The following is a 26,646-nucleotide window of genomic DNA, read 5'->3' as shown; positions in this document are numbered from 1 at the left end:
ATACATTCAAGTCAAGAAATAGTCTGTGTCCTCTCTGTAATGGAAAAAGCCAGTACTGCAACCCAGTGACAGGAAGCCTAGCTGATCCATGCCATTTACTGATTTTTCAGGACTGTAGATGTGTTGCCACATCACTATCAGGAAATACTCATGACAATCTTGACAATAAACATTTGTAGCCTGAAGTGTGCCAGTCTCAACTGTTATACAAGTGTAATTTGAAATTTTGAGTTGACTGACACTCACCTTTTGTCTCTTTAAAATATCAATTAACTTCAACTGTTTCTTGAAACCTGCCATTAGCTCCCCTTTTTGTTTCTCCAGTCTCTTGTTTTGAATTTTTAATTCTTCAAATTTTTTGAGCTCTTGGTTAGCTATATCCTAGCAGGGAAGAGACAAACAACCTGTTATCAGTGGGGTGGGTACTTTAACACAACACAAAAAGTACAAATAGAGGCGAACTAAAACATTTGAGAAGGAATGAAAGCTGGATCTTATTAGTACCTTACATATCCTTGATACAGAAAAGAGCACCTAGTTGATAAGGAGCTTCTACATTATTGAGGTAGTGGAACTTTTAACACAAGGTTTCTGCATGTGTGTCTGAGAGGCATGAGTAATCTGGGTGTAACACAGACTGGTATTCATGTATATTTCCTTTTCTTGCATATAATTTTACTGTGTTTCTTCTGGCAATCTAGTCTATGACCTGTTTTCTTGTTTTGTTTTTACTAGATATAAAACCAATGTAGACATTCAAGGGGAATATACTGGCTTGCAATTACTTAGCCAAATTTTGCCAACATATGACTACTTCATTTATAAATGAAGTAACATTTTCCTTTCCTTTATTTGTAATCATATACTTAACTCTTGAGTTAAAGAAAAAAATACAGATAAACCAGAAATACACTGTTCATAGCCCATATGTGTTACATTATTTTTCAACTCTTCAAACAGCTAGAAAAATCAAGTGATTTATTACAGGATTCTAATTTCCTGTATAACTTTTTCCAGATCCGATATGATCTACAAGCAGAAGAAAAATCCTCCAATCTCCTATTGTCATCAATTATATGAGTATATTCAGTCAGTACATGATCAAGCACCTTGTTTCATTTCAGTATTGCTCTTCAAGTTTTTTTTTAGATGTACCTTGTTATTTTGCTTCAGTTTATTCAGCTCCATTCTATACCTTTCTGCTTCCTCAAGGGCCCTATTTAAGCGAACTTCTGTTGCACTCTGACTGGTTGAAGCCTGTTTCTGTACACGCTTTAGATTTTCTAATTCCTGTAGAAGCCAAAAATGAAAGAATTTTTTTTAAGTAATCACACTTCAGTGAGTACCCAGCAAGCTACAAGTTTAGAGCAGGGGACATCCTACAAACCTGCTTGGTTTGGCCTGTGAGTAGAATCAAAATTTAGGCCAGCTAATATTACAACTCAAACTTCTCCCTCAGTTTCTCCCTTCCTCCCTTTAGAAATACACCCCTTTCTAGCATTTGTCTCCAAATCTTTTGCTTGAATGCTGGAGCATGGGTCAAGAGAGACCACAGAATTGCACCATGGGCCAGTGACACTGAACTTACGTTGCAACATTTAAGTTGCTTTGGAACCAGTTGGTGAGCTACCTAGTCAGGATGATAAACACTTGAGCTGCATCTAACTTCTCTGATGCCAGGATTTGATAGTTTCATAAGTAGGGAAATGGTGAGGAAAAAGCAAAAGGTAGAGACACGTTAGAAGAGAGTAATGAGAGAAGAGATCAGAGGATAAAGAGGATCAGAGGATGACAAAGCAGAAGCCAAGAATATAACATATCCTGGCAGAAACAGGCCCTTATCATTTACATTAAAAATATCTCTAGAAAAACAGAGTTATATTTTCAAAAGTAGTTGTAGGAAAAGGAAGACTCAGTAAGCAAGATAGGAACCATTTAAAATTGGATAGTATATTTTTTTAAATTCATTTTGAGTTTTCTTTTAGAAACAGTGTCCCACTTTCTCTATTTGTTTAAATATGAACCTTTCTGAAACTATATAGACTGTGAGCTATCCTTCATATGCATATTTATGTCAGAAAAATGACTTGCCTTATTTACTCAAATCCAACACAAAGTTTTTCCCCCATTCCACATGAGGAAAAAAAAGCCTCCTGGAGGCAACCACTGCTGAAGCCACAGCTGTGTGCCCCAAGCCAGGGCTGAAGCTGGAGCTGTTGCTGCCAGACCAAAGCCAGGGTGGTTTGTGCAGTGGGGGAGAGGGCACGTGGTGTGGGGAGCATGGGCAAGATTGTGCAGTGAGCAGCAGAAGCACAAGGGAGACTGTGTGGTGCAGGGGGCTGGAGGAGTGCAGGGGAGACCACAGGCTGTGTGGGTAGGGGGGAATGCAGGGGGACTGCACAGTGGCAGGGGAGTGGCTACAGCTGTGGCCCCAGCCCCAACCTCAACCTGGGGCACTGCCATGGCATGGCTAGGGCCAGAAGAACCACATGCTCCATTTCCCAGGCCAGAGCCAGAGCTGCTGCACAGGGTAAGCAGCAGGTGCAGGTTGGAGATGCCGGGGAGGAGGGGCAAATAAGTAGGAAAGGGTGGGAATCAGCCTGCTTGCCTTCCCAGTGCTTGCCCCCACCACTTGCCCTCATACTGCAGTGATGAGGGGACAAATTTAAGACAATAAAATTAATTGCAGTGATTAGATTCTATCCCTGGAAAATTATAACAAATTTATAATCAACTTGGATTAAGGTAAATATGGAAATTAGGAACATGTCTGACAAATTTACACGAAAAAGGAATGATGGTATATTACCACTGGATCATATATAGAAAAGGTTTGATACAGACAAAAAAGATGGGGAAACAATAATTTTTATCTGACTAATACTCCTAGACTCTGCTGCTAAATATCCATCCTCAAATTTTGGATAAATGTAGGTTTAGCTATACCACATTTTGTCAACTGCCTGCCCATATGCCAAGCTAAAAGGCCGTGCAGGGTTCACTTTCTTTTCCTCCAGCACTTGCATACAGTTTTTCTGGTAAACCAGCTAGCTGGAAATTGAACCCTGTTTCCAGGAACAAACATTAAAACAGGATGTTTTGCAACTCTTTGTTTTGATAACATTACCATTTTGAACTTTATGCCAAGATGTTGAAGCTAGAGGTGCACCAATACATCAGTCCATATCATATCAGCACCAATAAAAGGAAAATTGACATTGTTGGCAATGGGATTTTTTGGCTGATGTGGCTAATAACGTCGCTGATAAACGCCATGTACATGCATAGCCACGGCATGCACATGGCCGGCCTGGAAGCTTGGAGAGCAACATCTGGCTTGTAAGTCTGTTAGGGGGAGCTTGGGGGGTATAGGTGTGTGGGCATAAGTTTGTGGGGGGCTGTGGGTATGCGTGTATGTGGGGTGTGGGGGAAGGTGTGTGTGTGTGTGTGGGGTTTGTGGGGGATGGATAGGTTTGCGTGTGTATGGGTTTGGGGGGATATGAGTGTATGTATATGAGGTGGGGGAGCATGTTGGTATGTGTGTGGATATGGGGTATGGGGTTTGTGGGGGAGGGTGGCTGGGGAGGGTTGTAGCATGTGTGGAGGGGGAGGGTGACTGGTGTGTGTGAGGGGGTATGGAGTGTATAAGGTGGGGTGTGGGTACCCACAGCCCCTGCCACCAGTGGCAGCAGCAGGCCATGAGGCTTCAGGGCAGTCAGGGCCTGTGGCAGACAGAGCCCCTACCAGTGCTTCTGTCAGCCCAGGCTCAGCGCTCCTAGCACCCCTGGCCTCAGGGCACCAGCACAGGCCCTGTGCTCCTGCCTGCCCAGTCACTGCCACTTCCCCCACCTTCCCCATTTGCCACCACTGCCCTTCTCCTACCACCTCCCTACCTTCCTGCTCACTGCCACCACTACTTCTACACCCACAACCCTGCTGTCTGCTCTGGTACCACAGAGTTTCCGGCTATATGGCTGGGTCCACACAGCAGGAACCGGCCCAGCCCAGCTGGCGCCACATGGAGCCAGCTGGGAATCGCAGAGGCCAAGCCAGATGAGCTCCTGCTGCGTCCTGTAATCCAGTAATGCAGTCGAGAACCATGTGGTGCTGGAGCAGCCAGCAGGCGGGTGAGTGGACAGGAGGGTGGGGAGAAATGGTGGTGGTTGGCAGGAAAGTGGTGGTGGCAGGTGGGTGAGGTAGCAGGCGAGAGCTCAGTGATAGCCCATGCTGGTGCTCTGGGACCAGGGCCAATGGGCAGGGTGGCAGGAGCACAGGCCGCAGGCTGGCAAGGGCTCTATGGAGCCGGGCCAGGCTGTGCCAGCAGAGAGAGGGGCAGAGCCAACCCATACCCTGTGCTCCTGCCATCTTGCCCTGGGCCCTTGCCAGCCCTGGCCCTGGGGCACTGGTGCAGGCCCCACGCTCCCACCCAGCTGTTGCTGTGCTCCCACTCACTGCCTCGCCTGCCACTGCTGCAACCATTACCTTTTCCCTCCCACTGCTGCCACTTCTCTCCATCTGCCCGCCTGCCAGATGCTATGGCACCCCATGATTCCCGGCTGCATCACCAGGACCACATGATACAGCAGGAGCCACCCCAGCCCTGAGGACTGGGGCAATCACTGGCGGTCCTCTTTCCCCCCCACCCCCTTAGCTAAGTTGCATGAGGGCAGGGAAACAGCCCCAAAGTCACCAGGCCAAAAGCCTCTGCTAAGCAAAGGCTAGGTTGGGGGCTGGGGGGGAAGGATGGGGCAGGGCAAGCCTTGCTGCTGTAGCTGCTGGGTCCTGCTGCCCTTAGGTCCTGCTACAGGCTCCCCCTAGGTCCTGCGGCCATTGGCACCTTGTCATCTTTAACAGGTAGCCAGGGACAAATAATAATTAGTTTTGACCACCCTCACTGTAAACACAGCAGCATTTATTAGTTTCCTGTGGTTTAACAGGCTGCAAGTGTAGACACTGACACTTTACTTTGGAGCTAATTAGGGAACTGCAGTAAACGTCTCATGTAGATGCACCCAGTACCATATATTCCACTTCGCAATTTAAAGTTCTGCATTGCAGCCTTTCGAACAGCTGATGTCATAAAAGCAATCAGCTAACCTTATCAACTAACAAACAGATTATTATAATAGCTCTTCTAATGCTCTTTGTCAACATATTTTGTGGATTCTTCTATGGTGGCATTTTGCTGAATACTTCCAAATCACCTGTACATCTTGTTATTAGTGCTATAGAAAAAAGTAGCATTTTTGCTTTGTTAACTGTAAGCAGCTAAGGTTTCAATCAACCCTTCTCTAAAAATATACAAATTATATACATATAAAAAAATATATACATTTCACCAGATTATATAACTGCTGAAATAATTTTACCCACTTAAATTACTGTGGGAAGGGGAAAAAATCTACTATGTTAGGCCTTTCCAGATATTTTTTTTTCCTCAAGAACACCCACTGTGTTAACAAATGAAGGGTAACATCTCCTCCTCATCTCCAGTGATCTAGCATTTTGGAGCACAACAGAATGTTAAGAAGCATAAGGAAATGTTTGGTGCCAGTGACTCAGTAGCTACTGTATGTGTACAAGGGTTCTCCAGCTAGTAGATAAAAATAAACATATATCCATGTTATTTTATGTGTAATCCTCAAAACCCTAAGAAATAAGTAAGCAATAGCATCATCCTCTTACACAGGCAAACCAGTTAAATGATTTGTCTAAAAATCTCACTGGAAGGATGCTCCAGAACTTGGGACCGTCTATCTCAGTAGTTCTATCCGCATATTGCATTCACTCTCTGAAAGTACAGACATCAACTGTAAAGACTGAGAAAAAATGGAGTGGGGAAGGGATAAGCAAAGAGAGCTTGAGTGCTGTAGGTTCAACTGCATGGTCAGCTCCAGAAAGGAATGTAAGAGCCCCCTGGACTTCAATATAATCCTTTTCTACAGTGGCCATGTCCAGATGTGCATGGATGTTTGGTTCCCCAAGAAACACACATGCCATGCATGCTCTGATGTGCAGCAAGTTACCCCAGGTGGTGTAGGGGAGGCTGGCCCCAGCAGCTTTACCTTGGGTCCTGGGGACCTCTTGGGGCTGCAGCAGCGGCAATCCTGCCATGTGGAGCCTGGCCAGCAGCAGAGTGTGACACCGGCAGCCAGGCACATGCTGCCACCACTTGCACCACTCCACATTTTTTTTTCCACGGATTTTTGTGACCCCTGGATGTCCAGGGGTCAAAAATCCCTCCACACTGCTCCCTTACATGCCTGCGGTGCCACATACTGCTGCACGTTTCATTTTTCTCCACACTGCTCCCTTGCAGTGTGGAAAACAACGGAACGTGCAGTATATGGCCACATACTGTACTTGTCTGGATGCGGCCAGTAAGGTAAACACAATGATTACCAAGTTTATTTCAGGTTGAGGTACAGCAACATAGAGGGAAGAAGCTTCCTGGGGCTTCTTTCTGATATACATACAGAAAAACAGTTCTCAGAGCAAAGAAATTTCAAAAGCCCTGGGGGACCTAAGCAAGGTTAAGAAAATATACATCACAACCTAATTTTTGTATAGCTTAAGCAATATGACCTTCCACACAAAAGTTACCTGGATTTTAAAGTGACTGTTAACAGTTATCCAGACAGGCAATGTCAAGTAGTATCCACAGCACATATATTAAAAAACACTTGTATATTTGGGATGTACAAACAGAAACACAATAGACACTAATGCATACTTTTCAAAAGTTTGATTGCTGAGAGTGCTGGGAAGATTATAAATAAGGTAAGTTTTTCTTTAGTGAAATGCAGCAAAAGTATAATAATAAACAAAGGTTAAGACTTCAAGGATATGTGTCTTGAATGTTTGCTACTACAGTAGTACAGACACAGATTATTATATGCAGACAAAATTTTACTCTATATACCTACAGAACTCAGTTTTGTTTTGTTTTAAAGTACTTGCACAAAAGAGATTTTTTTCAATACCTCCCTCACTTACTAGTTAAAAGGTGCTAATGCTGCATGGTTAAATTAGCATGAATTTTTAGAATGAAAACCTATTTATGATCATTGCTACAGTATAGCTTAGAAGTATAGAAGACAATAGTGTTAGGCTGCAAGTAAGTCATGCATTTATTTTTCATTGAATCATTTTAAGGAAACATCTTCCTTCTTACACAGTTACATTTGATTTTAAAATGAATCTCTCCAGCTCTGAGTAATTAAAGAAAAGCACATGCTGCTTTTCACTTCAGGTTCCAAACAAACAAAGCTGTGTATGTTGGCCATCTGCTATAATCAGGCATATACACAATTTTGCATATGTGGCCTACTCTAGATGCCAGGCTGGTTGGTTTGTTTTTGATTCATTAAAACAGGAGTGACTGCTTTTAAAAGAACAGATTAGGTTTACAAAAAACAAAAATCCAAATGCTACTCCATGCATAAATGTATTTTAAGCCTATATTATCACAAGTAAAACTTAAGACTACTATCATTAAAAATATTAGAGAAATATTTTTCTACTTTTTCCTTTTGTGAGCTAGATTGCAACTAACTAGTTTTACCTGCTGTAAAAAAAAAAATAGGGACTTCTTTTTTTAATACCAGAAACTGATTATAAAAACACAATCCATATGCAGTTCCTGAACAATTACCTTGAAGTTACTTATGTCTTTTTTAAAAACAATTAGATTTCTTTAAAATAAAATGTACACTTAATTGTAACAGAACTCAGCATGCTAACTGAAGAGCTTAATACAAATCTTTGAAAACTCAGGTGTATTTGGTAATCAGATATTCTGTCCATTGGTAAGGATGAGGAAATAAGTAGTTGCATTACCTTTTCTACTGCAGTAAGCTGTTGCTGTAACCCTTCACTTTTCCTGTTTGCTTCCTCTGACAGTATTTTGTACTTTTCAATTTGAGACTGCTGTACACCAACTGTTCGTTGCAATCTAGAGCGCTCCTCTTCAGTATCTTTAAGCTGAGAATTTAAATTCCGATTTTCATCATCCTGTTGAGCAATTAGCAGTTTTAGACAATACTGAATGCTTTCAAAAAGTATTTTGATTTGCAATGCTCATTTTTCTACAACTTAATTTGAAGAAGTTGCCAGTAAGAATTTCTTGCAAGTGGTTTGATTTTAAAAACTTTTCCATCACCTAATAATTACCAGTAGACCTCCCAACTGTGTGCAATACACAACACCTAAGCTAACAAAATAATTAAAAACAAAACAAATATACAGAACTTTTGGGTTGAGTAATGCAATTCCCAAGCCATTATTCCCAAGTGGAGAAAAATGCAATTAAGCATCTATGGACATATGCAAAAATTATAAAATCCAGTGCCATCAGAAGACTTTGTCCAGACTTCTACTCCACAGAAACCTCTCCCTTACTCCCAGGCCCAGATAAGCCAGAGAAAATGTATGGACTTTGCAGCATGTCCTGAAAATCATAGTATATGTGTTATGAGGAAGAACAAGGGCAGAAAAACATGTTTCAGTGTTCCATTACTGAAAATGATCTGCCAGCAAGTCTCGTGTCTGAAGGAACTAAGGCAACTCCACAATCTCAGTTGATCACAATTATGATGGCAAGAGGTACTCTTCAAAGTAGACACAGCCCACATCATTTAAGGTTTTACAGCTCAAACGTTCATTTAAATAGCACCTGAAAATAGACTAACAGACTGAACAGAACATGAAATCCATGTGTACAATGCTCTCAGTTTAAAACATCACTGCAAAAAGTTTGCATCAACTTCAAACTCTGCTTTAGGGTACAGTTTCAGGTATTGAGTGTTGTAGTAAATCTAATCTTAAAATGAACATGGAATGTTGAATAACAGATTTATTTTGTTTTTAGAACAGATGTCTCCCTTTTAACTACTCTTTCTTACCTAAGTTAGAATCTAAGCATATCTAAGCATAGAATCTGATAATTTAAAACTCCATTTGGATTTTTTAAAATAAGGTATATCTTTCTATATCCTTAGATTAAACACTAAACATAGATGAATCAAACTCTATGCTCTGGCTTCTTAAGAGAAAAAATAGTTGCATAGAAGCCTATATCCTAAATAACAGAAAATGTAGAAACAAAACCACCCCTCCATGAATCCTAGTATAGAGTAATTGACATATTTTATGTATGGGGAGCACTGTCAGTCTCTGCATAGTAGGAACACTTCATTCTTACCTTTTTACTGCACTCACACACTACATTATCTAGCTCCTCCTGCATAACACGCAGCTTTGCCTTCAGAAATCTGATCTGGGCTTCTGTGAATATAATCAATCGGAGCTCAGACTCTCAGGCTGAACAATTCTATGATGTGATTCAACCAAAGAAAATCATCTATAAAACAGGACCAAGTTAGAAACAAATCGTTTTCATCTCTGTACTATATTTACTCCAATCCAAGATGAGGCTTCCTCCCACCAGTAAACATGGTGGGGGATAGGACCCTTGTTTTAGATTCAAGTACTGGCCTGGGGCAAGCAGCAACTCAGTTCCAGCTTCCACCCCAGGCTGGAGACCATGTGGCATGGGAGGGGGTATATGGCAAGGAGAGTGCAGGGAGAGACCATGTGGTGCAGGCGGGGTGGTGCACCATGCAGGGGGGAGTGCTCCTGGGACCCCTGGACCACTGGACCATGTACCATGCAGGTGGGGGTATACCACAGGAGGGGGGAGTGCTCCAGCTACACCATGCAACCCAACCCTGCTGCTACTTACCTTCTGTTCTGGCTCCTACTGGAGCTGGAGCTGCTGCCACTCCTACCTCACTTGGCCAAGCCAGGGCCACCACCAGTGCTGACTGCCCAGGAAAAGGAGAAGAGATGCAGCAGAAGGTAAGCTGCAGGGGGGTAGGGAGGCAGGCATAGGAAGGGGTACAGGTGGTAGGAGGAAACATGGGGGGGGGAGAGAGGGGGGGGGGGGGGGGGCAAGCACAGGCACAAGGGCCAGGCACTGAGGATGACAGGAATCTCAAGTAAAGGGGGGCTAGATGTGTGGGAGTCGGGGAACACATGGCAAAGAGGCAGGAACAGACAACAGGAGGCAGAAGGCAGGAGGGCTCATGGTTAGGGGAAAGGCAGAGGAAACACAGAATGGGCAAGGGCCAGGGAGGGAAGACAGGGTGGGAAAGAGGTAAGGGACAGGGGTCTGGCCCCTTGCCCCTGCTGTTGCTTTCCCCACCAAAGCCATGGGAGGGATGACTTTAAGACAGGCCTCCACTAATTATAAATTCAAAGTCATCTTGGATTCAGGTAGATACAGTAATTGTATGCAGAAATTACACCATACTTACTATTTAATACAATTTTGTAACTAAAGCCAACTCCCAACCCCTAACCAATTTCAAAATAAAACTTTTACATAAGTATCTTAGTCTTGGACCCTCTTGGCATTTATATATGTGCTTGCACCGCAAGCCCAGTGCAAAAAGTCTGGTGCTGCAGCACATGCATTTGAATAAATGGTGAAATGCACATCAGCACTGAGAAAATGGCAGTGGCGTGCTTTTGAACTAAAACACATTGAAAGTGTTTTAGTTCAAAAGTGCACTGCCACCATTTGCTCAGCGCTGACGTGCATTTAGCTGTTTATAGAAATGCATGTGATGCAACGTCAGGTGTGTCAGCTTGCGTGTGGAGCAGACTCAATTAATCGAGTCTGCTCCGCTGTGCCAGATCTCTGCATCGGAGCAGACAAATGTATGTGTATAAATGCCCTCTAAGTTTTGGGCGCCATCCCCACACCAGACACTGTGGAGTTGCTGGCTTGCATTGTATGTTTTGGCAGTACCTCTTTCTAAATGGAAGAGTCAAACTCCACCTATGACACCTAGCGTCAACTAGCTCTCATAAACAGAAATTTTAAAAAGTAAAGTCTGAGGAGTTTTTGGTTACTTATTGTGAAATTCAGCCTTACCTATGCATTAAAGCTTGGGCAGTAACTTTTTCAGGGTTGGGTGGCAGACCTGTACACTGCTCCACACCCCAGTTATGGATGCTAGTCAAGCTGATGGACTGGATGAGAAGTTGCCATCATTCCAAGCTGTTTACATACGGTTTTCAGTCCTCTGGCAATTTGGTGAATCTATCTTTGGACAATTTATGAATTCTGCTTGATAGTGGGATCTCACTGTATATCAGGATTGGCCTGCAGATGCCATCTAGGGACTTGTTTGTGTTCTCTGTTGTTTTGCCTCCTCACAGAGGCACATGAATCCATTATAATGTAGCAGCCATGAACAAACAGAGAGCTAACATCCAGTGTTTCAAGTTTGAACTCGGAAGGGAGGTGATGATAACTAATAAATAACCTAGTTAGAACATTTTCAAAGACTAAGTTCTATCATCCAGGACACATTCAGAAGTGTCCTCCAACTGAATGCTGATGACTACTGAAATGCAGCAATCAGTCTAAGGCATATAGCATAGGTCTGGTTAAGGAATCAGTATTTAATGCTCAGAGTTGCTGATATAGAAAGCTACAATTTTGTCAGAGCAGTGATGGAGTGTAACAGTGATCTGTCCCATTAAGAAGGAGTACCCTGCCCTGTTAAGGACATTCAGCTATGTGGTATTCTGGTAATGAGGGAATGCCCAACTGGGAGTTTAAAACCCCACAGGAGAGAGCAGAAGGGAAGCCAGCTGCAAGTGAACAGCTTGCAAGGAGAAACCAGGCTGCTGTGCTGGGAAAAAGCCACAGTGGAAAGTGGCTTTTCTTCTAATGTCCAGAAAGGACAGAGGATTTGGGTCTGTCTTCCTTCTGTTGTCAGAGACTGATGCTTGTTTGCTGGGAATTGAACTGCCTGAGCAGAGCTAACTGGCCTGCAAAAGGGAGCAAGATAAAGGACCCACTTACATGGAGGTAATGGAAACCACAAATCTGATGAAACTCCATGACTGCTCATACAGCCTGCAACTCAGAGAGGAGACCACAGAGGATCGTTGGAGATGTAGTCCATCTAGGGATGTCACCCTACAGTAGAAAATGGAGGGCAGTAATGCCCCCAACTACAGCTCTCATGAGGTGGTGCACCTCCATCAAACAATGTACAGCAAAAGCTGTGTTAACCAGCACCTTACAAGTCAGTACGCTCTGTTAATCAGCATGCCAGCTTGTAAGGGAAAAGTGAAACCGGAAGTGCCCACCATGGCACTTCTGGTTTCATGGAGCCCCCACGACCCAGGAGAAAGTAACCTGCACTGCCAAGCCCCCATGGCCTGGGGCATAGCAAACTGCGCAGGTCCCCCCTCCCTGTCCCTCAGGGCCCATGGGAGGGGCAGCAACGCGGCAGGAGGATCGGCAACACCCCAGATGTGGCGGGACAGGCGGTGGCCTGAACGGGCAAAGACACCTGTTTGGGCCACTCAGTTATCCGGCGTATTTTGTTATCCGGCACCCTCCATTCCCCATGGGTGCCGGATAACAAAGCTTTTACTGTACTCAGTAAGATTATTGTTTAACTGGTTTAAACTTGCATCAACTATGCATGGTAACTTCTCTGTGAATATAACTTTTCTCCCTTCACATCTGCTATGAAATTTACTAAAATTTACCATAACAAAGTCATAACCTTATTGATACAAATGCCTTGTCCCATTGCTAGACATTGAATTAACTCCTTTCTTTAGTCTGAATGTACAAGATATGGTTCTAACATTCTCCAAAATACATTTATGTTTGAGTTTGGGAAACATACTTCTAGCTTGTATCATACCACAGCCCAGCCAAAAAGGCAGATGTTCATCATTCCTTTAGCTTCACTTACAAAAGGCTGCAATCCCCTCTCATGTCCTATTTCTAGGACCAACATAAAATCACCATTTGGTATATGGAAGGATCCAATAGCTCCTCATTTCAGCACGGTGGCCAAAACATTACTTCATTTAAGCCACTTATCCAAGATCCACAGGATGGATCTGATGAAAGGATTTGCCCTAAAGGCAGAAGCTGTGTAAAGCTTTAAAGCTTATCTTCTGGAATTACAAGCTTAAAACTAAATCCTCACCTTGGCTATTTATTTGCAACTCTCAGGATAGTCAATAATGATATTTTAATTTGTAAGTTTGTCACAAAGCACCTTGCATGCCATCCTTCTAGAAAAGGATGGTGCATGGCTGAATAGTAAAGGTAAGAGAGATTTCGTGCAATGGAAATGCAACCCATTCGGCCCATATTAGTTTATTTGTGACCTATGTTATCCTCAAGTAAAACACAAAAGACAGAATCCCTCTTTTTCTGCCCTTTCCCTTAAAACTGGGCATAATTTAAGAATAAAAGAACTTCCTCCTAAAATCCTTTTAGGAATGAGATCACATTATTCAGAAATCCTATTTTAATAGTAAGGAAGCATAAAGAAAAGGACATACATGGGAGACAACCTACCCACTCCGATTTTACTTCCTACACATGGAAGAATATCGTCATCTAAATTATCAGGCAGGTTTCCTTCCTCCAATTTTCCTTCGATTTTGCTAATTGTTTTTGCGAGGGAAAAATCTGTATAGTCCTCTGGGATTGCAACATCATCAGCAGCTTGTATTTCAGTGTTTCTTAATTTTTCACTAAAAATCCACAGAAAGAAATTTTTATATTTTTTATAATACAAAAAATCATCAAAATATTGAAACTGCCAGTCATATCTGTAAGTGTCCATAACACTGTAAGTAGTCCTTTACTTCACTTTTTTACATTAGTACTAAAGATATAATGATGCCAAGTTTCTTCACTTCTACCAAAAATATCTTTACTGTATTCAAAATATTCAAGAACTGATAGGAAAAAAAATATCCTGTTCTATACTATGGAACATAGGGTGTCTTTACACTTGCTTCTGGCAGGGTGGGGGGAAGAGGGGTTCTTTAATTAGACAGGCTCCAAGACCGGCTCTTTAATTAAAGCGTCTGCAGTGTCTCATGTATTCAGTGTCCTGTGCTTCAAAATGGTGGTGGGGACATTTTAACTAAAGCTTGTTTGACAAGTTTTAGTTAAAGCACCCCCACCACCATTTTGAAGCACGAGGATGCTGAATACACGGGGTGTAGAGGCTGCTGGAGCATGCTAATTAACACACTCTAGCAGACTTGATTAATTGCATCTGCTCCAACACACTACTTACAGTGTATCAGAGCAGCATACTTGCATGTCTGCAGGCACCCTTCATGGCTAATTCAGAGTAAAAGAAAAATAAAACCCTTTCATTCAAATTCTACATAACAACAGTATTGAACATCTGTGTTTTTAGTGACAGAAGACTGCCATGGCTGTGATCATTTAGTCTTGAAAAGAGGAGGAAGGCCCTCCTTAGGACATCTTAAATTGCAACAATGGCTGAATAAAAAGGAAAGTTAGTTTCATCTGCCTTAAATTGGTCATCATCAGGGATACTGGTTTTCTGTTTAAAAATCCCAAATTTTTCTGATTAAACCCCCCAAATCCACATTTTTTCCACGATTATAATGAAATGCCACCATATATATAGGTATCAGTTGAACAAAATGTTTTATTAATATATTTAATTTTTTAAAGCAATTTAGAAGCTTACTGGTACCTCAATCATTATAATAAAATAAATTCTAAATACCTACATATTTTGGCATTTGATTTTGATTATTTTATCATGAAAATCCCCCTGCCCCCACCAGCTACTTTGTGGTACTGAGCAGCCCTGATATGCCAGTGCCCTGCCCCTGCCCCTGACTCCCAAGCCATAACCCCCCCTACCCTGCCAGTGCCCCTCACTCCTGACCCCACAGCCCCTTGGCCCTGCCGATGCCCCTCACTCCCAACCCACAGCCCTCCACCCGCACTGGTGCCCCTCACTCCCTGGTCCTGGGATGAGGCCAGAGCCAGACCACATCTGCTACCTGCCCCCTGCTGCCTCATACTTGATAGTAAGATAAGGAGCTATTTTTCCTATGTTAAATTGGGGGGGGAACCTTGCCTTCTAATTTGAATAAATATGGTATCAGTTTTATTCTTCCACTGCTTAAAATATTACTTGTCACTCCCTTTCTAAGTTTTGTACTGTGCCATTACCACTTTACATGGAGAATAAGGATAATGGACTAATTTCTTTCCTAGTCTTGTAAAGCAACTGGGACAATTTTCAATTTTCTTTTCTTTCTCATCTCCCCCCCCAGCTTCTTTGTGGCTCATTTTATTGTGATTGTATGAAAGCTGAATTGAAGAAATGAGCATTACACATTGCTCTGAAAGCAGCAGGATATAGAAGGCAACCTTATCATGGTAACCTCCTTCAACAGTGAGTTCCAAAGACTATACTCCCTTGTACCCCTTCACTGGTTACCCTGCATCAGAGCATCACTCTGAAACTTCTCATCGTGTGAAAAATGGCACTTAATTTTGTCCCATTTTGGCCTCCTGCTTGTTTTGAACGCAAGATTCACCAATATACCACTATAATTAGCATGTTAAAATATGTGAATAGATCCTTCTGAGACCCTAGAGGCCTTACTTTTCCCCTTATCTGGTTAAGTGACTCTAATTTGCACTATTCAAGTGTGAGCACCCAAGATGCCTCTAGTAACCTTGCTTCTTAGCATGTTCAAGTACAGTTCTAGTCGTTGTTTACTGAGCCACAGAATTTAAATCGCACTCTGACAAAGTTCTTGGCCTTAAATTTGCAGTAAACCATAGAGTACTGCTGTGGTGCTGAACATGGACATTCCCTTAAGATTTCAAGTTGCTTTATGCAGGCAAGTGCAAACTAAATATAAAAAAAGTCACTTCAGAACAGGTTCCAACATTAAACATTCTTGTATCAAATTGTGTGAGACTTGTTAATAGATACAGAAACAGCAATCAAAATGCTTAGGATTTCATTAGCAGAAGATGGAAATCAGAATGTACAACTGACTTACCTCAAAGTTGTTCTCCTTTCCTTACTTCCAGAGTGTGATCTGTTCCGAGCTGTAGGCATGGGACTAGATTTCTTCTTGTTTGGTTGCTAGGAAATTTTTTTTCATAAATACACTCCTGACTAATAAAAAACACTACATTTTTCTAGCATAGCTATTTTGCCATTTTCTTGTCTTTGGACTCGGACAGTTACACAAATACTTTAAATAGTATGATTTTTTTTTTAAATGCATCTGAGGAGCATGAAAGAGCACATTATTTTTCACCCAATTTGTTCATGATTTTACTGCTATCATATGTGCAAGTCTGGTATCTGAGTGGGCAAATGACTACAAGCCTAAATAGCTATTTGTACACACAACTGCCTTGCACAAACAATTCTATTAAAAATAAGTACATAAGGGACACAAATATTAAAAACCTGTTAACATACAGTCTGTCATTGTTAATGTACTACACCTAAATCAGTAATGTTACTTAGCCTAGGCTTTTAGGTTGTATTTGTCACATACTGTCTCTTTACTTCTAAAGCATCTTTCAAGTAACAGAATACACTGCTGTTGACTGAGATCATCTCTCCTTTTAAATAAAATCATCAATGAAAGTTGTACAAATCTACTTTTTCTAGGTCCATATTTTATGATTAACTTATTTAATTTGGGAGTAAGCCTTGAAAATTAAGCTTCTCCAAAAACAACTTTCTTTATTGTGTTTTGTTTTGGTTGGGGGGGTAATAGAAAAAAAACCCCCACTGTAGAAACCTTAACTGAATCCCTAAAAGGAGGCAGTATAATTAGTTAAAAAGGATACTAAGTCTGTCAACTTGTTCCTAAGCTTGCGTATCTTTCCCCCCCTTTTATATATATTATTTTGCCCATTATTTTCTTTCAAAAGAGGACTTTAATTGAAAAATGACAATAGCATTACCATTAATGTAACACTGAGATAAGATTAAAAATACAGACAAAATTTCTACAAAGGCAAAAGGTAAGGCACCTTAGAGGCTAAGTGACTTAGAGAGACATCAGCTCTCATAAGCAATAACCTACTTTGTCAGATGCTAGACAAACATTCTTAGCATCTATCTCATAAAGTAGGTTATTGCCTTCAAAAGCTTGTACCCGTCTCAAACATTAGTAGCTAAGTTGCCACCCTGTCCTACCTTCTGCCTGACTTCAAACTAAGGTGGCTAATCACCTCTGTACAAAGGAAGAAAAATACAGAGTTCCATATTTTAATGGTTTACAACTTAATCTGAAACTCGTGAAGTGCCTGAAACACATTCATGACTGAATACTTCAGTTGTGTAGTGGGACTGTTTAACAGAGGAGGTAAGTAATTCATAGAAGTTAAATGATCGATAAAAGACCACCTTGAAAGTCAGTTGCAAAGCAAAAATAGAAACAAAGTGGTCCTCTTTCCAGATTTTCTCTAAACACCATACAGATATTCTCACACAAGACCTAGGTACGGATACCATTTTTGAGCCTATACTATCTGGCAATTATATTAAAAGAGAAAAATTGACAGAGAAAATTCTATATCAGTACCTTAATGTGTACAAGTGTAAGAGTTGGCTCTTCAGGAAAAAGCACATTTCTGCAGACAAAAATAAATGAAAGTAAACTCCTAAAAATCCTAAATGACCCATGATATTTTATTCTGGTATTGTATGTGTGTGTGTAGGTGTACACACACACACACACACACACACACACAGAGGACAAAAATAGATAACATTAAATAAAATATAATAAACTCCTGACAAACTGAATTTTTACTAAGCTGGGTTCCCACTGAGAACTAAGTGGAATTTGGAAAATACAGATTAATTGAAATGTGAAGCTTTTCATGGAGTATATTGATTTTAACAAAGCTTCCATTGGAAAGATTCTTGGACCCTTTGGAATGTTTAATCCTAGCTTCATAAATTATTTATATAAATTAATTAATACCTGAACACTGTAGATGAGCACTGTAATAGGTCTATTCTACCAATGAGAAAAATAAGGCACCAAGTTTAAGTGACCAATGAAAGGCCATTTGGCAAGTCAGTGGCAAAACAAGAATAGAATCCCAAAGATCCTGACTTCTCAAGCAGCTAGATATACATGGCACTCACCTGGTATGTGAAAAACCCAGATTCAAGGCTTTACTCTGTCATTCTCCTTTATCTCTAGTGAGTACCCTAAAAACCTATTTTAGGTTGGGCCTCTTCCACTGGAGCCATTTCATTTTTTATAGATAAAGTTTCACCCGAGAAAGGGTTTGAATCTAGTTTGCAAAAACCTGGGTGCCCTAATCACTTGGCTATAGAGTATGTCTTTCCCTGGCCCACTTAATATTTAATTATTTAGACAAAGTGGGACATCTCAGACAGGAGAAACTGAGAGTACTCCAGTAAAACAGCCAGTGGCTTGGTTGGTAGGGCACTCAGTTGGACCATGGACCATATGATTTTGTTCCCATTATGATTCTTTTTTTTTTCAAGATCAAAAACGATTGCCAGATCTTCAAGAAAAAGGAAATCATGACCACATCTACACGTCACCCTATGGTGCACTGCAGCGACACAGTGATCATAGTTTCATAGGGTGACGTGTAGATATGGTCATGATTTCCTTTTTCTTGAAGATCTGGCAATGGCTTTTGATCTTGAAAAAAAAAGAATCATAAAGGGAACAAAATTATGTGGTCCATGGCCCAACTGAGTGCCCTACCAACGAAGCCACTGGCTTTTTTACTGGAGTACTCTCAGTTTCTCCTGTCTGAGATGTCCCACTTTGTCTAAATAATTAAACAGGGGTCTACACATGATTGGTAGCTATGATGCCATACTGGTGCGCTCCCCCAGTATAGAACACCACTATGGTGACAGAGCAGTGAAATTTAACTGTGTGCTGTGTATGCATGGCACAATAACTGCCCATACTGCACAGTGCCATAGCAATGCTGTAGCCATACAGCGACATGTAGACACGCCCCATGTCTACATTTCTGTCAAGACTCTATAAAATCCTTGTTAGTTTATTGAAGTTGGCTTTTTTAATAGATAATTATTGTTACAGATGAATGGTCCAGAGTGAGATGTATCTATTTTCCACACAAAAAGACATTTATCTTCTACTTGCAATTGTTTCAAATGAAGGAGGGTTATGTTTTATACCATACTTTTTATCATTAACAAAAGGTTTGAGCAAAAATTTAGCTCTGTTCTTATCCTTCTACTTCTAATCCAGACAATAATAGGTCTCTATGCACACCCTACTTGAATAGGAACTGCATATACGTTCAAAACTACCAAAGGGAATTATCTGCACGGTATGCCAGATACTGTTAATCCAAGAAATTAAAGAACCCTTCTGAACATGGCTTTCCAATGTAAGACTATAATTTATTTTAAAAGTTCTGATCTGACTATCTTTCTAAACATGATGCCAGTATCAAATGGTCAGGGTGGGGGCAACAGGCATTCAAAAACAGATTAGCAGTTTTTGTTTTTCTGTCCTGTTTTCCCTCACAACTCCCATCCTATTGGCTAGCTATAATCATATGCAGAAGAGTAAAATCCATGCCTTTCTCCAGGGCTGTTGCAAGAAATACTCCATTACACAGTGCTTGTGAAGATTAAAATACAACAGTACTGTTTTCTAAAAAACAAGGACATTACTTTTACCAGCATGTGAATTTCTTCTTGGGCATTCTAAACAAATATTAAGTTTGCTAATCAATCTTAAAAGGACCCTTCAAACTCCCCTGTTTACCTGCCACCCCATTCTTTAAATTTTCAGGAAGTGACAACTCTACAAATCATTCAGAAAGTAAAATTTAAGTGCATGAGCCTAAAAAAGGTTCTCAGCTTGGTTGCTAGACTGGTGTGGTCAAATCAAGACTGTAGCTGACGTTTAATGATCGCTTCCCTGCATGTAAACATAAGATGCGCGTGCATGAGCAAATCCTTTGTGTTCACTAATCCTATTCAAACCCTGTAGTGTATCTGTCCATGCACGCGCACGCTCAGTCCCCACCCCTGTATGCCTGGCTATGCCCTGAAAAGTAAAAGTACTATAAACAAAAGCTTATCCTGTAATCTAAGAGCTGCTTTGTTTCTATATGTAAAATATTGATAATTTAAGGAAAGTCTATGCAATAAAATACTAAGATGATTCTGGAAATAGCTTGAAAAAAAGAAAAATGCATGTAGGCTCATCTTAACTATTCTCCCTCACCCTATTTTCTTTCTGACTGTTCTGTCACCTTTTCTCACTCTCTTTTTTTCTGTTAAAAACTCACATTTAAAAGAATGACCACCATCAAAAATAAAGGCCTGCACCCTCATAATGATTTTCTAGTGCTGCATTTGCCCTTCAACTTTGAATGTGTTCCCCCCGCCCCCGCCGCAAGAGAATCACCTGTTTTGAAAAGTACAATTTGAGGACATTTATTTAAAGTAGAATAGATTATCAGCCTGGAATAATAACTGTCTCTAAAGCCTAGCTTTCAGAGTATAAATATCAATGCCTAGCTTTTACAATATCAATAGTTTTTAAGCCTTTCACTTCTGCATGGGGTTCTCTCTTTCAGTTAAACATTTAATGGAGCATATATAGTGGTTGCTTTAACTGGGGAGGGGACATTAATTAGCTATGTAACAGGTATCAGCTGTGTTTTAGGTCACCGCTTCAGTATGTTCCCTCATGCCTTTTACTGATATATAGCCCTAGACAGTGCTAGGAAGCAGTAGCTATTGAAGTTGGGGAGTACAGGAACCAGGCTCTACCTTGGTGTTGCACACAGGCACAAAATATATGGGAAAAGCTCCTTGAGGTCCTACCTACATTGCAAGCAGTCTCATCATGTGTAAGGTTAAAACAGTATTCTTTAGTCATCTTTGGAAATCTGAATTTACTCGTAACTCATTTAGTAGATCTAGCTCTTAAACTCTTTTTATTAGGGCAGCAATTGCATCTACTTCTATACACATCCTAGCACAAAGCCCTAATCCTAATTGAAATCTGAAGGTGCTAAAAAAAAAAAAAAAGGTAGGATTACTGGTTTATTGATGTTTTCCTAACTCTTCCAACTCTTAATTTTTCCTCACAAATAGTCACTACCAAAGTTGTCATGTTATGATGGTTTCTTATAGTTATGTTGCTTAACAACTACAACTATGAAACTAGTCTGAGAACTATTAAATTAATACTTGCTCTAACTTTAAAGATCCATATCACAGGGCAGAAGACTAAAACCTGGTTTCATAATTAAGAGTTACCTGAATATTTCCTTCCCACCCCCTGATCAACACAATTAGGCTGACAAGTGTTTTATTACAAACACAGCTATACTGGCAAAGTCCTTTGCTTGTTTAAGCAGCATCTCCACTACTGGGATTTGCTGGTAAACATCTAAGTACATCCACGCTTGCAGCCCCTTTCAAGTCTAAAGAAGACCTAACTTCTTGCTTTATTCACATGCCCATGCAGATTAAAACTAAGTAATCACTGAAAGCAAACTCTCAACCAAGTGCCATGAAAAATTAATTAAAAAATCGGAGCTCAATATGAAGTTTGTGTGACACTGAATTCAAGATCAATAGCAATTTAAACTTGGATTCTGATCAGTTTGGGATTTTTTGATACACCGTCTCTAATGTATGTTAAATCCAAATACTATTTCCAGTTACTCCAGTGATTTTTTGGCATTTGCCCAATGGAGCAATTATATACACAGAAATGTTATTAGTAAACTCTGTACCAGCTGATTTTAATATATCAGCCAAAGGTGAATTCTAGTTTATAATGCCAGTTGCTGTAATGCATAACATCCAAATTCCACAGGGTGATACCTAGATGTCTCTAAGTTTCTGGGTGAACATATCCAGTCCCAAATGTACCAAGGCCATGCCAGGTGTCCTCTAAATAATCCATAATAGCCAAATTTTTTGTTAATTAAATTGGCTTGGAACTGGGGTGCCCAATTTGAGGCATGGATGTGTGGCATCTACATGTGTGAGCACTACAGTAGATCAGGGAGGGGATGGCCAGTACAATAACAGATATGACATGAAGCAGAAAGCAAAATAGCAGACTGAGCAGAGAGCACAAGACTAGGAAGACAAAGCAAAGCAGCAGATTGGACAAGGGAAGGGGATTAGAGTGGCAATCAGGAACAGTGTGGGGGTAATTTGTGGCATGCCTGCCTAAAAGGTTGGCCTCCGCTGGGTTAGAACATCTGCTGCTAAATCATAACATGTTCCAAACAAACTCAGTAAATTTGAGTTGTGTTCTTACAGACACCAATCAACACTGCCTAGCAGATTATTTATAATATTTTCAGCTTGAGCACCAAAGAAGTAACATTATATTGCGCATCAGTATGTTTACTTAGACATCAAGTACTTTCTACTCCACTATCCCTATTCTACAGAAATTCAATAAGAAACAATATTCTAAAATATTTGCTAACTCTGATATTCTACATAGTACATTCTAAAGAGCCATTGCTTTGACACCTTATCAGGAATAGTTTTTGTTAGCTACTTTATCCTCTTTATGGTCCATTCTCTTGCTTTCATCTAGATGCAGCAAAAAGATGATGGTTTCACTGAAAAATAAATTCACAGGATCTTTGAAAGCCCACAGTTTCGCCCCTGAATAAGCCAAATGGATAGTTGTTGAAGAACTTGGAAGAATGACATTCTGAAACTGCTGCACTCCAGCTTACTTTGCAATATAGTGATCCAATTGTGCAAACTCTTAACCATGAGTGAATCCTGCTTCCTCAAGGGGGTCTAACAAAGTCTGTAAGATTATTTCTGCAAGTCAGGGTTTGCATAAGCAGACCCGAAGACTCAATTATCAACTGCAGATAACAATCGCCAATATTTAAAAGTATACAGCATTTACCTCAGATGGCAATTGTCTTCTTCATATGACTTGGCCTGTGTTGAAACTGGTCTAGATAGTATCTCTTGTTGATCCCTCTTTAACAGAAGAAAAATTTTCTATTAATGGAAAATAGTGTCTGTGCCCTACAAACTATAATTGGTAAAATGTCAAATAAATCAATACAATTGCTGTATATAAAATAATCATCAGTATCACAGCCTTAATCACTGCCACTTTTCCAGCAAAGGACAGGATAATTCTGTCACAAGTATTATAGCTTTCCACATATAAGAGATGTACAGAAAGAAGCTACAATAGAAGATAAATTGTTTTATTCAAAGTACCAGAAGTTAAGACCAATCTTAAAATATCACTTAGAGCCTCAATTGTTTTCTTCCACACTTAAAAAGGTATATGTATATAACTTACTCTTTCCAAGCTTTAAGATCACCTAAGAAAACTGAAAGTATCCTGTCTCTATGCATATACTATAGATATTTGCACACGAGGTGGAGCAAGTATCCTATTTTCCAGGTTATGCAACAAAAATAACAAGTTGAGTTATTTTTATCATTTAAGATATATATGTACATTTAATTTGGACTGAATTAATCATATTGACATTCTGTTTGGTTGGCAAAATGTAGCTGTCTGCATTCCTGCTAGATTAATACTGATGTGTTCTTTTTATGAAATGGGTAGAGGGTTGTTTTTTATGTACATGAGGCCATAATTAGTTTTGCCAATCTCTATTAAATTCCAATCTGCTTGGTTCAGCTCCTCATCAATGTTAATAGAAGTTTTAACTATGTTAAAAATGTTGCTTTTAAAAAAATGTTTCTCTCTTACTAAATGCACCTTTTCTATTTAGGCTACTTGCTCTCTCTATTTCTGTGTGGACAATGAAAATCAGTCAAGCTGGTTTTGTTTATAATTACTTTCAATAAGATATCACTGCTGCAATGGATTTAAAACATCTACCTGCATTAGTCTAAGGCTAATTTCCCCATAAGTTTGTTTTTCTTGCAAAAGCAAGGAAAACTATTTTTCTGAGATTTTACCCTCTAGACCTAGAACCGAATTGTGCAAGAATAGTCACATAACTTACCATTACTTCTTCAGCCTGACGTACCAAATCTGCTGTTTTTGCTTCTAATTCTGCATTCAGTTGCCTAAAATTACAAGATAATTCTGTCATAAAGTTTACCTGAAGGGTTTAAAGGAAATACACTTACTGCAAGTCTGCAAAGAATCTACTGTATTTAAATAAAGGCTTTTAATTATCACTTCCACAAAGGAAGAACTAAATATACTTCAGAACATTATCTTGGACCTGATTAGCAATCTCTAGGAATTGTATTGCAAAAACAATAGTAATACAAACCCTAGACATACACTGAACAATAAGATTTAGGGCAGGGGTGATAAAGGTATGGGCTATGAACTAGATGTGGCCCACAGAGCCTGTCATTCAGCCTCCATTGTGCCCCTGGGTCTGAGCTGACCCATGAGCTATATACAGTGCATGTCAGACCAGCCCTGCACATGGGGCCTGGGACACGTGCTCCATGAAAAGCCTGCCCTGGTCAGTTTGGGATCTGCACCATATATAGCACTCCCCCAGGCTGGTCTGGGACTATGCTATAGATGGTGCTCACTCCAACCAGTCCAATATCTGTACTGTAGGCTCTGCATACTGGGCAAGTCCCAGACACTGGCATGCAGTATGCATCCCACACCAGCTCAGGGGACACCATATGTAGTGTAGATCCTGGAGCGGCTGGGGCAGGCACCCCATGTGCTGAATCCAGCATACAGCCAGGGAGGGGAATCTATGGGCTGATCCAGCCTGTGGACTGGCACTGTATTTAACACCTAATATAATCCTGTGAGGAAGGAGAACCCTTCAGTGAGAGCCTTGCTTCATTGAATTAGATTGGAGACTTCAAAAAGACTAGGTCTAAGCCTTTAAAGACTTGGATTGGCACACAAAGGGGGGAAATAAGACCAATAAAGTAGAAGGAAATAGGAACCTGTTTACCTTAAAAGGAGTTTACTTTGGATGCACTTCCTGAATAATAAAGCTAATACAGAAACTTGCATTTAGTTAAAGAACTCCTAACCTGTACCCAGTTCTTTGTGTTCAATACCACAGAGAAATAGTACTGCATTTATAACATCAGTCTATTTAACACAGAGCTAGGCATGCTGCCATTCCCTTCCAGTGAAAGACACTTTCTTCCTATCTTCTTAAAGACTCAATTTTTGTGTTTTTTAATCTTAGTGTCCTGCTCTTCCTAAATAAAATGTGATGAAAGATTTCATTCTGTCAAGCTACTTGTTTTTTTTTTTTCTTTTAAAATAAGAGTAATTGTTAAATAGCATTTTCTAGTGTTGAAATTAAGTGGCAACTCAAGGTTAAAAATTTAAATAAAGTTGGGTTTTAGAGCAGGTATGTATGTAGACATTTCCAGAAATACGACTGAATTATATTAATAACAGCCTTTAAATACCTGAAAATTGACTATAAAAAGGATGGAGATGAGACTGTTCTCCATAGCTCCATGGAACAGAACTAGAAGCAAAGGCTCCCAATTACAGCAGTAGAAATTTAGGCTACAAATTAGAAAAAAAACTTTCTAACTATGAGGGTGGTTAAGGATTGGAACAAACTACCTGGAGAGGTTATGGAATCGCTACCCTGGAAACTGCCAAGAGCAGGTTAGAGAGAGACCTGGCTGAGAGATTTCTGCTGGGATGATCCTGCCTTGCGCAGGACTAGGTGGCCTTCTGGGGTCCCTTTCTGCCTTACTTCCCTATCATCATAGCATACCATGAGTGTTAACCGTACAATCCATGGAGCTGCTATGTCCAGCTCGTGGTGGCCAGGGAATTTGGAAGCCAGGCTAGTCGGGGGCACCACAGAATCCACACTCCCATCAGACGTGGCTGTTGGCAGCAGCAGGGGCAAGTGAGGACTGTGCCCATGCAGCCCGGCTCACCTTGCAGCTGCTTAGCCGTCATTATCTTGCCACTGCCACAGCAAGTGGCTTGGCCCACAGTCACTGTTTGCCCTGCAGCCTCTGCCAGAGCCACTGCTTCTGCTACTAGCTTCATAGATCTGACTGGCAAGGAGCCGCAGTCCAAATCCAGCCTGGTGCGCAGGGTGAGTTTGTGGGTTACAAACAGGGCTTTATTTATTTCTGTCACTTGTCAACATTTCCTTCCTATTTTTATTTATAATCTCCAGGCTTAGGTAGAGCTGCTAGCTGGGTTGGGAAATGAAGCAAGCGGTTCCTCAGTGAAAAAAAAAAAAAAAGCAAGTAATATTGTAGCTGAAATCCATACCACAGGGCATACACACGCCGGCCAAACTGCATCCGTGTTTGTGTTTCTACGTGCTTAACGTTACAACCTTCACATTCCTTGAATGTGGCCTATTTTCATGTAATATAAAGTCCTTTTATTAGCACTCCAAGCAAATATGGAGAGAAGAGGTGGCTGGGATAGGAGGTTTATTGAAGGGTGATGGTGAGTTTGCAGCTGTGGCTCAGCCTAACAGTAATGAGACGACAATGTATTCAACGCTACGAGCCACTGCCCTGTTCTTAACAGGTGCAAGGACACTGAAGGCAGCCGGCTGGCAGCTAGGCTTTTCCTGCCCGGGAGCTAATGCCGACGCTCTGGTGCAGGAAAGCAGAGGCCCCTACATGCTTCCCTGCAAAGTGAGGCCTGAACGCAGCCTCGTGCCGGTGCCTCGCGCGGGCAGGGCTGTCGCAGCAAGCCGGGGCCGGAGGGGCTGCTGCCCGGTGCCGGGCGGCGAGGAGGGGGCGCCCGCTGAGGGGAGCGGGGGGTGGG

The 26,646-nt window shown here is 41.0% G+C and overlaps 1 protein-coding gene across 3 annotated transcripts in view; it reads right to left on the bottom strand.

Moving 5' to 3' along the window:
• Window positions 1-26,646, bottom strand: part of TEX9 (testis expressed 9) — a 34,452-nt gene that overhangs the window by 7,279 nt on the left and 527 nt on the right. For 2 of the 3 annotated variants that reach the window (XM_006017974.2, XM_006017973.3), the window contains exons 2-10: window positions 23,897-23,960; window positions 22,807-22,883; window positions 17,452-17,500; window positions 15,904-15,989; window positions 13,406-13,584; window positions 9,203-9,285; window positions 7,840-8,013; window positions 1,156-1,290; window positions 247-381 (exon numbers count right to left, since the gene is read on the bottom strand). In XM_006017974.2, the coding sequence (XP_006018036.1) occupies window positions 247-381; window positions 1,156-1,290; window positions 7,840-8,013; window positions 9,203-9,285; window positions 13,406-13,584; window positions 15,904-15,989; window positions 17,452-17,500; window positions 22,807-22,883; window positions 23,897-23,899 (921 nt within the window). In that variant the 5' untranslated portion in view covers window positions 23,900-23,960. The remainder of the gene's footprint in view (window positions 1-246; window positions 382-1,155; window positions 1,291-7,839; window positions 8,014-9,202; window positions 9,286-13,405; window positions 13,585-15,903; window positions 15,990-17,451; window positions 17,501-22,806; window positions 22,884-23,896; window positions 23,961-26,646) is intronic. The other variant, XM_025197088.1, reaches the window with a different exon arrangement.

This window comes from Alligator sinensis, unplaced genomic scaffold (genome assembly GCF_000455745.1).
Source record: "Alligator sinensis unplaced genomic scaffold, ASM45574v1 scaffold250_1, whole genome shotgun sequence".
Taxonomy (NCBI): domain Eukaryota; kingdom Metazoa; phylum Chordata; order Crocodylia; family Alligatoridae; genus Alligator; species Alligator sinensis.
The sequence above is the reverse complement of the archived record's forward strand: the minus strand, read 5'-3'. Positions and strand labels throughout refer to the sequence as shown.